We start from the raw sequence: 13,337 nt of genomic DNA, 5'->3' as shown, positions 1-13,337 counted from the left end.
CGGCGGCGGCGACGAGGAGCGGGCGGTGACGGCGACGGCGACCTCGGGGCGGCGACGGCGAGCACGGGCAGCCTGGCGGCGTCGTCGGGGCAGGATCGAAGAAACTGAACCAAAATTTTCACAAGTGTGGCTTATATAGACGGAGCATTGGTCACGGTTCGTGGCACAAACCGTGACCAATGCCCCCCTTTAGTCCCGGTTGTTGCCATCAACCGAGACCAAAGGCCTCTTTTCAGCAGCCCAAAGGGCGGGAAGCGGCGGCCTTTGGTCTCGGTTGGTGGCACCAACCGGAACTAAAGGAGGGGGGTGGGGGTGTGTGGGCCGGGTGGGGTGGGAGGGGAGAGAGGGTGGGGCCAGCCTAAGTGGAACACAGACTGTGCAACGCCTAAGAGACGGGTGGCGCACATTACGAGTGTGGCGCCTAGGCCTTAGGCGCTGCAGTGCTGTCTGTGGGGCCGCAACTGGACCAAGGCTGCCACGCTGGCAGGAGGTGTGACGCCCAAGGGAAGGGCACTGCATAGTAATGTGCGACGTCTAGCTGTCGGGTGCCACATGAAAGGGTCAGCAGAATGATTTTTTCTTAAAAGCAGGTCAGTTTGTGATTTGATCTCGCCCTCGGGTCAAATACGTGATTTCTGCCTCTGCAAGGTGAACGTTTTTGACCGAGCGCGAAGCTCACTCGAGCAGACTCGCCGTCGCCATCGCCATCGCGGGAATGAAAGGCAGACGTGGATTGATTCTCGCATCGATCCTGTCCGTCCGTCCGTGTGTCAGCGCGGGCCGTACGAACGAAACCTTTCACCCGGCCGGGAGGTTTGGCATCCTATATTCGGTCGACGTTCACATTCATCGATTCGGCCGTGTCAATGCTTTTTTATCATGCTCTTTTCTGTATGATGATGCGAACGTAGTACGTGACTAGAGGAGGAATAGGGTACGTCCCCGTGAGCATCAGATGTTGATCTCCAATTCCAAAAGAGAACAAAAGTGCCAACTGTTTCTTCTTTGAGGGGAAAAAAGAGTACTACCAGCTGTTTGACACTTGAACGACAACAACGGCCAATCATGGTAAACAAAAAGACAATCAAAGCCAGAAGTGCACTGAACGAAGGTCTGAGCTGCACTTGCAGCTAAGCTACCACTGTTACCAGTCAGCTGGTCAGCTGTCTCTCTCTGGGCATGCACTGTGACAGCTTGCACAAAGACCGACCATTGCCATCGCCCTCCTCCCTCCTCCCTCCCGCCCCAACGGCTCTGGAGCCCCGAATCCCGCAAAATCCCGAGAACACCCTCACGTCTAACCGCACGCGTGCGCCACGGCGATAGCTTCCCCGCGTCTCTTGCCCTTCACGCCGTCGCCGGCGCCTGTCCTTATCTGTCTTTTTTTCACTCTTCCTATTTAGTCCCGCCCACCTCCGCCTTCCTTCTCCAACAGCTGAGCAAACTGTCACACACTCCAGAACTCTGAGTCTCTGACACAACCCACGTCCATCTCTAGCTTCTACCAGTTGAAGCACACACGCACCAAGGCAGAGGCAGACTCCATGGACGCTGTGGAGTCCACTTCGCCCTACTCGCCGCCGTCGCTGCGCCACAAGCTGCGGACAACCGTCTGCGGCTGCTTCGGCTCGCCGTCGTCGCCGGGCAACGAGGGAGAAAGACCGCACAGCGGGGGCAGGACGAGGTGGAGGCGACGGGTGGCGGCCGCGGGCGAGTTCAGGTACGACCCGCTGAGCTACGCGCTCAACTTCGACGACGGCAGCAGCGGTGACAGCGATGGTGCGGACGGGGAGGACGCCACCTTCCGGAACCGAAACTTCAACTCCCGCCTGCCTCCCTCGCCGGTGCCGGCCTCCCGAGCCGTCGCCATCGCCATCGCCTCAAGACTGAAGTCCTTTGCTGCTTCTGTAGCTTTAGTCTCTCTGACTTTTCTTCTTCTCCAAGTGAGATTGAATCAACTCTGTAAAAGTGATATTGAATCGTAGCGAGGTAGTAGCAACAGCAGCGAACCAGTACCATGATGCATGTATACATATAGGAATGAATCAATCAATTTTAATATTACGTCGGTTCTCAATGCAAGACGAAGGTTTGGTTTGATCGGGAAAAGGCTTGCTATTCTTTTGGATGATGAACTGTGAAGGAAGTTTACCCTTTAAATTGGGTTGGTGGCGGGTGGAATCATCTGCTGTCGCCATCCTATTCCTCCGTCTGCCTGCACGTATCCAACAATGTACGTGGGGATTACAGTACTGCTAGGAAACTGTTGCGTGGGTCCACCACAGAGAAAGCGCTAAGGCGGTTGGGGGCGACCGCTAGGCGATCGTGCTCCGGCGCTAGGGTTAGGGTTTTCTGTTGGGGGTGGAGAGAGTCTGACGGCGGCTGGGTCTGCGACAGCGCAGCCCTAGACGTTGGTCAGCGACGCTGTCCTCTGCCAGGGGCGGAGCTATGGCGGAGAGGGCGAGTGGAAGGGCAACCGCCGCCATGGGGAAACAGGCGGCCCCGGTTTCGACGACGGCGGTAGCGGCTGCTACTCCGACGGAGAAGATCGGGGATTCTGCAAGCCGGGGAGAATCCAAGTCTCAGGCTGAGTGCAAGACCCAATACCTGGCAGCAAGTCTTTCAGCAAGGATGGGTGAGATGGTTCTCCTAGACAAGGAAGCCGACGGGCTGGTTTTTGAAGAGACAGACTAATCTCTTCCCAAGGCGTCAAGATGGTCGGCCGTTGGCAAGGTATGCTCTTTGAAACCTCTGAAGAAATCGGTGCTGGAGAGAACCATGCCCCGGGCTTGGGGTTTACACAAGGAGGCGAAATTCAGAGACATGGGATCCAATATATTTGTTGTACACTTTGGTTCAGAGGGAGATTGGAGACATGTGCTTCACAATGGACCTTGGTAGTTTGATTTCTCTGTTTTGATAATGAAAGACTACGAAGGTGGTGTGCCGCCATCGGAGATGGTGATTTACCACCTGACAAAAGGACTGAAAATTTTGGGAGAGCTTTGGGCAATTGGCTTGGATCTGCGGTGAAAGTGGACGTTGACAATGATGGTATTGCACGAGGTCAGAACCTTCGTGTTAGGCCGACAATTTCAGTTTTCGACCCCTTAATCCGCTGTTTCAACTTGAAGAAATCCAAGGAAGATACGGAAGGGACATGGTATGATTTTCACTATGAGAAGATTCCTCAGTTCTGCTTTGGCTGTGGACGACTTGTACATGTGGGAGGGGTGTGTAATCCACCTGATGATACTTATGTTCACTGGGTGAGTGGCTATGCACATCGCTGGGGAAAACCAATTATGGGAAGGATGGATCGACAAGTGGAGTGGCTAGCAGCAGCAACAGCTTTGTGAGCTCGCAAGGAACGGGGGGCCCTGGTGCTAGGACTGACTACCCACGTATAAGGGATCTCCCTACCAAGAGGAACGTGTCCTCTGACTTTACCTCTTCTGCAGCAGTCTGCACTGGTGGACGCTATAGACAGGAGGGGGATCGAGATGTTGGCCGAAGATCGGGGGAGGAAAGACAGATGTACCCGCAGCAGGGTGATTTGAGGCAAGACCTTGAGCATAAAAAAGAGAGAGATCTGCGGGAGAAGATGATTGAGCAGAACATCCATCGTTATAGAGAAGCTGGTCGGGACGAGGCTTATGACAGGAGAGGAAAAGGCCATCTTTATGGCAAGGGATACGACAACTATGGGGACAGGCATCCGGGCTACTGAGCGTATGATGAAGACAGATTGGGTGAACCCGCTATGCATGGAAGATCCGATATGCATGAGGAGAGGCAGCGACGCAAGGGATACTACGTCAGGAAACCTCGAATGGAGTCTGATGCCATGCATGGCAGTTCATGGTACTCGAGGCTGGAGGCTGATAGTAGAAAAAGAAGGACTAAGCAAATGTGGGTTGCGAAGAGCGGCAATGACAAGCACGGAGGTGCTGATGTGTTCATTCGTGATACGAGACGCAAGACATCTTCAGTGTTTGATCGCATTGTTGAGAAGGATGATGGATCGGCGGACCCGGACAGCCGGGCCCGCCGGGAGCGATGAATCTCCTTGCCTGGAACTGTCGAGGACTGGGGTTGTACTCGACAGTTGGCGAACTCAGATATCTGATACGGTCCCACAACCCAGCGGTGGTGTTCCTGAGCGAGACGAAGAAGAAGGCCAGGGCTATGGAGAAGCTAAAGTGGAGTTTAGGGTTTAAAGAGGGGGTGGCTGTTGATTGTAAGGGGAAAAGTGGTGGAACGGCTCTGTGGTGGAGAGACAACGTGCAAGTGTCCATTCGGCCGTGGTGCCAATATTTCATTGGTGCTGCGGTTATCTTTGAAGGAAAAGCCTTTAGAATCACTGGATTTTACAGCGAACCTAGAACTGAGCTCAGGTCCAAATCATGGGAGGCACTCCGGTTCCTTAGAAGATAGGATGATCAGCCATGGATCGTTCTTGGAGACTTCAACGAGGCCCTTCTCTAGACCGAGCAACATGGTGGTAATATGAGAAGTTTTGCTCAAATGGATGCTTTTAGGGAGTGTTTGGCTGATTGTGGTCTGGCTGACATGGGATTCTTGGGGTACCCGTTTACATGGGATAACAGAAGAGAGGGTGCTGAGAATATTCAAGTCCACCTGGATAGGGCAGTGTGCAATGATGGGTTTCTTGCCATGTACCCTCACACTACGGTTGACCACGTCATCACCGAGGAGTCTGATCACAACGCCATTGTTGCTAAGGCTAGGGAGACGGCTCCCGATGCCGGACAGAATGGGCCATGAAGATTTATCTTTGAAGAGATGTGGACCAAGCATGAAGGCTACAATCCAATGATCATTGAGGCTTGGAATCAAGTAGCGGCGAACGGGCTAGGGGCGGTGAGCATATGCGAAAAGCTAAAGGCCGTGACCGCTGATATGCAGCATTGGGGCAGAACCGTTTTTGGCTCGGTGCGACGGCAAATTAAAAAGCTCAAGATTGACCTTGAACATGCTAGACAACGCGCGCTGGTTTCCGGTATCTCACTGGAGGTCCGGGACCTGGAGAGCCAGCTTCGCGAGCTGTATGAGTGGGAAGAGATCATGTACAAACAGAGATCTCGTGTTGGCTGGTGAAAGGAGGGGGATCAGAATACACGATATTTTTATAACAGAGCCAGTCATCGGAGGCGGAAAAACACGGTGTGCACACTAAAACGTGATGATGGAAGCCGGTGCACCTCTGACGAGGATATGAGGGCCATGGCAGCAACTTTTTATGCCAACCTCTTCACCTCGGAAGGCTCAGCCGGGGCGGAAAGGGTCCTTGATCTTATGGACGAGGTGGTTACTAGTGACATGAATAACGATCTCACTGCGGCTACTTCGGATGAGGAGATTGAAGGAGCTTTGTTCCAGATGGGTGCAACGAAAGCCCCGGGGCCGGACGGCCTGCCCGCTTTATTTTACCAGAGACACTGGTCTCTCCTGAAGACGGATGTTTGCGCGGCTGTTCGCGATTTTCTTGCCGGTGGTGCTACGCCGGAATCTTTCAATGACACCGTTCTGGTCATGATCACTAAGGTTTCTTCTCCGGAGCTGCTAACCCAGTTTCATCCCATTAGTCTTTGCAATGTCCTGTATAAGGTGGCGGCTAAGGTGCTTGCAAACAGACTTAAGATTATTCTCCCCGTAATGGTTTCCGAGGAACAAAGTGCCTTTGTGCCTGGGAGGCTCATAACTGATAACCTGTTTGTGACGCCCCCGATTTAATCGTACACTAATCATACACGCAAACATGTACGATCAAGATCAGGGACTCACGGGAAGATATCACAACACAACTCTAATGGTAAAATAAAGTCATACAAGCATCATATTACAAGCCAGGGGCCTCGAGGGCTCGAATACAAGAGCTCGATCATAGACGAGTCAGCGGAAGCAACAATATCTGAGTACAGACATAAGTTAAACAAGTTTGCCTTAAGAAGGCTAGCACAAACTGGGATACAGATCGAAAGAGGCGCAGGCCTCCAGCCTGGGATCCTCCTAGCTACTCCTGGTCGTCGTCAGCGGGCATCACGTAGTAGTAGGCACCTCCGGTGTAGTAGGAGTCGTCGTCGAAGGTGGCGTCTGGCTCCTGGGCTCCAACATCTGGTTGCGACAACCAGGTAGAAGGGATAGGGGGAAAAGAGGGAGAAAGCAACCGTGAGTACTCATCCAAAGTACTCGCAAGCAAGGAGCTACACTACATATGCATGGGTAAATGTGTAAAGGGCCATATCGGTGGACTGAACTGCAGAAAGCCAGAATAAGAAGGGGGATAGCTAATCCTTTCGAAGACTACGCTTCTGGCAGCCTCCGTCTTGCAGCATGTAGAAGAGAGTAGACTGAATACCTCCAAGTAGCATCGCATAGCATAATCCTAACCGATGATCCTCCCCTCGTCGCCCTGTGAGAGAGCGATCACCGGTTGTATCTGGCACTTGGAAGGGTGTGTTTTATTAAGTATCCGGTTCTAGTTGTCATAAGGTCAAGGTACAACTCCAAGTCGTCCTGTTACCGAAGATCACGGCTATTCGAATAGATTAACTTCCCTGCAGGGGTGCACCACATACCCCAACACGCTCGATCCCATTTGGCCGGACACACTTTCCTGGGTCATGCCCGGCCTCGGAAGATCAACACGTCGCAGCCCCACCTAGACCAATAGAGAGGTCAGCACGCCGGTCTAAACCTAAGCGCCCAGGGGTCTGGGCCCATTGCCCTTAGCACACCTGCATGTTGCGTGGGCGGCCGGAAGCAGACCTAGCCTAGTGGCGTTCCAGTCCAATCCGGCGCGCGCCGCTCCGTTGCTGACGTCACGAAGGCTTCGGCTGATACCACGACGCCGGGATACCCATAACTACTCCCGCGTAGATGGTTAGTGCGTATAGACCAAATGGCCAGACTCAGATCAAATACCCAGATCTCGTTAAGCGTGTTAAGTATCCGCGAACGCCGACCAGGGCCAGGCCCACCTCTCTCCTAGGTGGTCTCAACCTGCCCTGTCGCTCCGCCTCAAAGTAACAGTCGGGGGCCGTCGGGAACCCAGGCCCACCTCTATCGGGATGGAGCCACCTGCCCCTTTAGCCCCCATCTCCGAACAGTATCACAGGTAAGGTAACTGTGTAAAGTATATTGTATATGCCCGTGGTCACCTCCCGAAGTGATCACGGCCCAGTAGTATAGCATGGCAGACGGACAAGAGTGTAGGGCCACTGATGGAACACTAGCATCCTATACTAAGCAGTAGGATAGCAGGTAATGGTAACAACAGTAGTAGCAAGGATAGGCTATGCATCAGGATAGGAATAACTGAAAGCAGTAACATGCTACACTACTCTAATGCAAGCAGTATAGAGAAGAGTAGGCGATATCTGGTGATCAAAGGGGGGGGCTTGCCTGGTTGCTCTGGCAAGAGAGAGGGGTCGTCAACACCGTAGTCGTACTGGGTAGCAGCGGCGTCGGTCTCGGTGTCTAGCGAGAGAAGAGGGGGAAGAAACAATAAATATAATGCAAGCATAGGCATAGTGATGCATGACATGACAAGTAACGGCGTTAGAGGTGCCCTAACGCGGTAGTAGGTGATACCGATGAAAGGGGATGACATCCGGGAAAGTACCCCCGGTGTTTCGCGTTTTCGGACCGGTGAACCGGAGGGGGAAAGTTGCGTGTTCGCTATGCTAGGGATGTGTGGTGGATAAACGGGCTGCGTATCCGGATTCGTCTCGCCGTTCTGAGCAACTTTCATGTTGAAAATAATTTAATCCGAGTTACGGATTAAAAGATATGATTTTCTAAAGATTTTACTAATTTCTGGAATTTAATTAATTATTTAATTTAATCCAAAATTTGGATTTATGACATCAGCATGATGTCATGCTGACGTCACCAGTCAACAGGGGTTGACTGGGTCAACTAATGCGTGGGTCCAGTGGGACCCACCTGTCATACTTTGTTATTTTAAGTAGGGTTTAGTTATCTGTTTAGTCTAATCTAATCAGGATTAATTAGTTTAGTTAATTAATTAGGTTAATTAAGCAAGATTAATTAAGTTAATTAATCCTTTAATTAATTAATTAATTTAATAATTTTATTTATTTATTGTTTTTAATTCTTTTTCTTTTTTTTTCTCAGGGTGGGCCCCGTTCGGTCAGTGGCCTAGGGCCATAGCGGGCGTGCGGTTGCCCGCGATGCGGTTACGGGCGCCCCGTGCGGGGTCAAGCCCGTCCGGGGGGGCGAGGCAACCAGGGCACGGTGGGTGTCGCCGGCGAGCGGTGGGGTGCCGGGGTTGGCCGCCGGCGCGGCGGTGGCCTGCGGGGCCAGAGGCGGGGCACGGGACGAGCAGAGGCGGCGCGGTTCAGGTGACGGCGCGGGCAAGCCGATGAAGAAGTAGGGGAGGCACGCGCCGGGGCGAGCAGCGGCGCGGGAGCAGCGCAGGCACGGCCCGGCACGGTTGGCGAGGGAGACCGCAGCCGGGGCGAGGCGAGCGTGGCCAACACTGGCGGCAGCGGCAGCGAGGCGTGCGTGGCTGGGCACGCAGCGGTGAGCGGGGCGATGCGGAGTGGTGCAGGCGTGCGCGGGCGCGTGCGTGCGTGAGCGGCGGACGAGGCCATGGCCGATGCGGCGACGGCGGAAACGGCGAGGGTGGGCGCGCGCGGAGGACGGGGGCCGGCTGGTGGGCGCAACGCGCGGGCGTGAGGGGAGAGGGCGCGACCACGGCAGAGATAGGAGGGAGGGGGGCTCACAGAGGAGGAGTAGGGCACGGGCAGTGGGCGCGGGGAGGAGGACGGGGACGGCGGCGTCGTTGGAGATGACAACGGCGATGGCGTCCGGCGAGGAGGCGTGGTCGAGGCAGCGTGAGGAGGAGACGAGGAGGCCACGGATCCGGCGACGAAGCTTGGCAGCGGGCAGCGGGCCGCGGAATCCACGGGCGGCAACGGCGACTTCGGCGAGGCGCGGTCGGGGTTGAGCCCCGATCCAGATCGGGGGCGAGAGGGACGAGAGAGTGGGGTGGGGATCGTGCGGGAGGGGAGTTAGGGTTTCGGTCGGGTGGGGTTAGTAGGAGGGGAGGTGGGCCGGCCTGGTGGGGTGGCCGGCTGGGCCGAAGCCCAGCGAGGGAGGGGGGGTTGTTCTCCTTTTTTTTATTTTGTTTTCTGTTTCTATCTTTTCTTTTATTTATTTTCTTGTATTGTTTTATTTCTAGTTTCTTTTATTTTTAGATTTATAAAAATTATAACTAGTACCTAAATTTGTATTTATAAACAATCTACTGTTAGATTAAATCTTGACCCATAATAAAATAGTTTTAATATTTTTATAAAATTCAATAGGCATTTGTTTAATTGTTTTCACTACTGTTTTAATTATTTTAGAGCCCTTAAACATTTTATCAAGGTTTGGTTTCTCCACCAAAATTATCTATGCAATAATTGGTTCACCCCGAACATTTTTGTTTCGATGTTTGAAAACTTTTATTGTATGCCATATTTGGAATTTGAATTTTGAACCGGTTTTTGAACTAACGAGGGATTAGCAGCAGTAACTGAGGTGACGTGGCATCATTAGCGGAGGTTCACTGTAGCTTAATTATCCGGGCGTCACAATTCTCCTCCACTACAAGAAATCTCGTCCCGAGATTTAAGAGGGGAGTAAGGGGAAAGTTCTGGTTACGATATGTTAACGGATCTTCTCGAAGAAGTTAATCCCTTCCGTTGATGTCTTCAATTCTTTATTCCAATGCATCATGATGAAGTTGTCGTCCTTTCTTCGGGGAACTCCATCGTACTTACGAATAGGTAAGGGGCAGCCCTACCAGGATAGGATGTTATAAGGGAGAATCATCTAGGGGTATCCCAAGAATGAACATATGATTATCTCTCGAGTTGAACAAATGAAACACATCGAGAGCAAAGTAAGACGGTGCAATAAGAAGTTTCAAGCGGATAGGCAATCGTTCATTGCCTGAAACAGAGTGTGAAAGGGGTTCAGAGTAACATGAATAAGTATTACCAGAATAGATCACTAGCTAGGAACATGGCTTATGAATTGCATACAAAGCCACGCGCGAGGGACAACTTTGAAAACAAGGAGAGTCAGGTTTCGATCCTGTGGGACTGGTGGGTTATGGGCCCACCATGTGGGTTAAAAGTAGGAAGGGCGGTAACGTCTTGCACGATCGTGTAAGCAAGGCATGTCAGAGCTTAGCCTGTCAGTTATGTTGGCAACATCGTTGGTACCAAGGGCGAGGGACGAAGGGAACCTTTTTCCTGCTCGTTGAACGAGGCGGACCAATAGGCAAAGTTCTCGTCCATCGGTGGCTACCGGAATGTCATCAACAATAGTAACAGGGTCTTGCTGATAGAACTGTACACCGAGGGGTTTACGTAAGTAGGAGAATATTACTGCTTAGATCATATAGATCACAAGAAAGGTTAAACAGCCCAATGGAAAGGAAAATGTGATCATCGGATTAAACAACAATGGAAAGGATAATGTGTTTAAACACATATTTCAGGGGTATAACCTTCCCAAGGACAAGCAGTGCATGATATCCATGACAGGATAGAAAGTAGAAAACCATTTAGGTAATGGGAGAGGAATTTCATGACATTACTCATACAACGGTGTTTGGATAATTGAGCAGGAAAAATTTAGCATTGGGCTTCAAATGCTCTTGTGGAAAATCGGAGTACCATAGACATGCTTCGAGATAGCATTGGCATGGTCTCCAGGTGAAGATCAGACTTTGGATACAAAGGATCCACCGAAAACAACTTATAGAATAAGTTTTACAATTTCGTCATGGCAGAATGGTTAACCTTGCTAAAAGGGAAGTTATATCAATAGGGCCTACCGCCAAGTGTGCTAGGCATGACATCACCTTACCGGGTCATATAAAAGACCAGTGTTATAACTCCTAGGAATATGTTCCAACCATCAGATCTGACCGAGATTCAGATCTGATCAGTGTTAGGAAACCTCAGACTCGGAATGCCTGAGAAAAGGTGCGACACAAATTGACGAGATGACATTGTAAGATTCTCGGGACATGAACTATGGAAGTGAGTTCATCCTTAAACCAATAAGAGGAAGAGGGGGTGGCTGATGGACTCAGCGGCAATTCCTCGAGATTTCCAAAAGACGGATTCCCACCATTATGAGAACAAGGAGATAACATTTGTCGGATCAAATGATATATTGATGTATGCTTGAGGAAAACATACACAATTAAACTTTGGTTGAAAGGTGCACGCGAGATATGGGCTTAGGTAGCATGATCAACGTTAAAATGGTGGTTCAACAACCAATAGTCTAAGAACGAACTATCGACCATCAACTTCAAAGCAATAGGGTTGTTAGAAGTACAAAATCCACGCAGTACCGTTCACTTGTTGGAATCCCGGTTGGAATCAACACGAGGACCAAGAAAGAATGGTGATGGTGAGAAGTATCACGATACCAAGAATTCTTAAGAGGTGGTGAAATTCTCACAACATTCTTGACATGAAAGATGGTAATACTCCAAGGTAAAGGAGAACAAATGCTGGATAGCAAGGATCTCAAGGTATAACACAAAACACGAACAAGTTTGTGTTGAACGGAAGGCAATCGAGTGGTCGATGATAACACAAATCATCGAGGGCAAGGATGGTATTTCTCATCAGGAATTCAATTGATATCCTTGAGGAGCTCGAAATGTTGATGATGATCATGACAATTTCTGTCAAGAGGTTTCATGGAGATGTAATCGGTCGGCGATGACATCAAGTCAAACGAATGATGAAGCGAAAGGTTATTGGAACCATGGGTGTGACACAAACTTGAAATCAAGTTTGTTGTTTGAGGTGAAACAATAAGACAAGAAAGATCAACGTAGGCTTAGCCCATCGTCGAAATTGTGCTCCAGAAAAAAGGACCAGGTAGCACAGTTAAAATTTGGCACGATAATGATATAGCCGAGTAGGCTCGGAATGACGTGATCGAGTTCAGACTCGTAAGTAATGATGGTTACCAAGAGTTGTTGAATCGTAGTGCGGACTCAATTCAGTTGTCGGTGTCATTGAGGGGTTCTAACAACTGAGAACCCGTTGGAAAAATGGAATCGGCAAGAATATTAGTTGATGAAGAACTCATAAGAAGTTATGTATCCCGTGGTATCCTCGAGATACCAGGGGGTAATACTCGACGACGGATCAAAGTAGAGGTTGGACTGGGGTATTGCTCTATAGAAGACAGGTGCTTAAACTTGCACGAGAAATGGTATTTAAAGGAGATCATGGTCGGAACCACGATTGCCAAAGGCCAGATCCCAGATATAAGCTGAACTTGTACCAAGGGAGTAATTAATTTAAGAGAAGCTTTAATGATAAGATCTACATCGCGTCCATGGGCATGAACACAAAGCTCAAGGTCGACTCCCACTTCTTCAATGCATAACCTTACATTTACCTCCCCTTTTCGAAGTTGTAGTGCTGAAAAGTTATCTGATGAAGCATCAGCAGGGTATAACCCGCATAACTTTCGAGGTCACACAAATTAAGGAAGGCATAGGTTCAACCCGTCAGGGTATCGTGGAAACATATACCGCAAGCTTTGAGAGTAAATATTACCAGCTCGAAAGCAGAGCATGGTTGGCAAAAGGAGAGGATACAAATTACCAAAGGCATTATGTATCGGAGAAAGAACTCACAAGGTGATTAATTATGAAGGACATTGTCGGATAATAATCCAACAGTGGATATGGTGATCCACAATGGAGTTGATGTGAGTATCGATACCCAATCAGAGGAAGAAAGAATGCAAATGCATCGTTTTACAGAACATCTGAATAATTCAACGTTTAAATAACAAAGGATTTATGATTTTCAAATCAAGGGATCAGGAGCAAACGCTCTGATCAAGGACGGACAAGTTGAATAGACTTAGGGGTACAATCGATGGCAATCTGATTGGCCGAGGACCAGCTCACGTTTTAAATGACATCTGAGCTGGAAGGATGAATTCTATGATCTGAGTGAGGATTGCGAGCATTCACAACATATTGAGTCAATGGACTCGAAATGATATTGACAAAGGTTTCCAATAAGATTACTATACTTATGGGATTAACCATAATGCAAGCAAGCAAGAATTTCAGGAGCAATAGGTTGCTCAGGATTTTCGGAAGACCGAATGGTATTTCGAAGAATTTTGTGAACTGCATGAATATCTGGGGATGAGCGGATACTCGATAAATGCGAGTAATTATCCGTAGTGGTATGCATGTGGCAAAGAACTGCAAGGCAGTAGGCACAAAGTATTCTCGGGGT

The 13,337-nt window shown here is 50.1% G+C and overlaps 1 protein-coding gene across 1 annotated transcript; it reads left to right on the top strand.

The window, feature by feature from the left end:
• The first annotated feature begins 1,446 nt into the window (after nucleotides 1-1,446).
• LOC123153798 (uncharacterized) lies at nucleotides 1,447-1,985 on the top strand. Its single transcript, XM_044572736.1, has one exon. The coding sequence runs from the start codon at nucleotides 1,545-1,547 to the stop codon at nucleotides 1,983-1,985; it is 441 nt and encodes a 146-aa protein (XP_044428671.1). The 5' UTR covers nucleotides 1,447-1,544.
• The last annotated feature ends 11,352 nt before the right edge of the window (nucleotides 1,986-13,337 follow it).

The sequence above is a fragment of the Triticum aestivum genome, chromosome 7A (genome assembly GCF_018294505.1).
Source record: "Triticum aestivum cultivar Chinese Spring chromosome 7A, IWGSC CS RefSeq v2.1, whole genome shotgun sequence".
Taxonomy (NCBI): Eukaryota; Viridiplantae; Streptophyta; class Magnoliopsida; order Poales; family Poaceae; genus Triticum; species Triticum aestivum.
The sequence above is the reverse complement of the archived record's forward strand: the minus strand, read 5'-3'. Positions and strand labels throughout refer to the sequence as shown.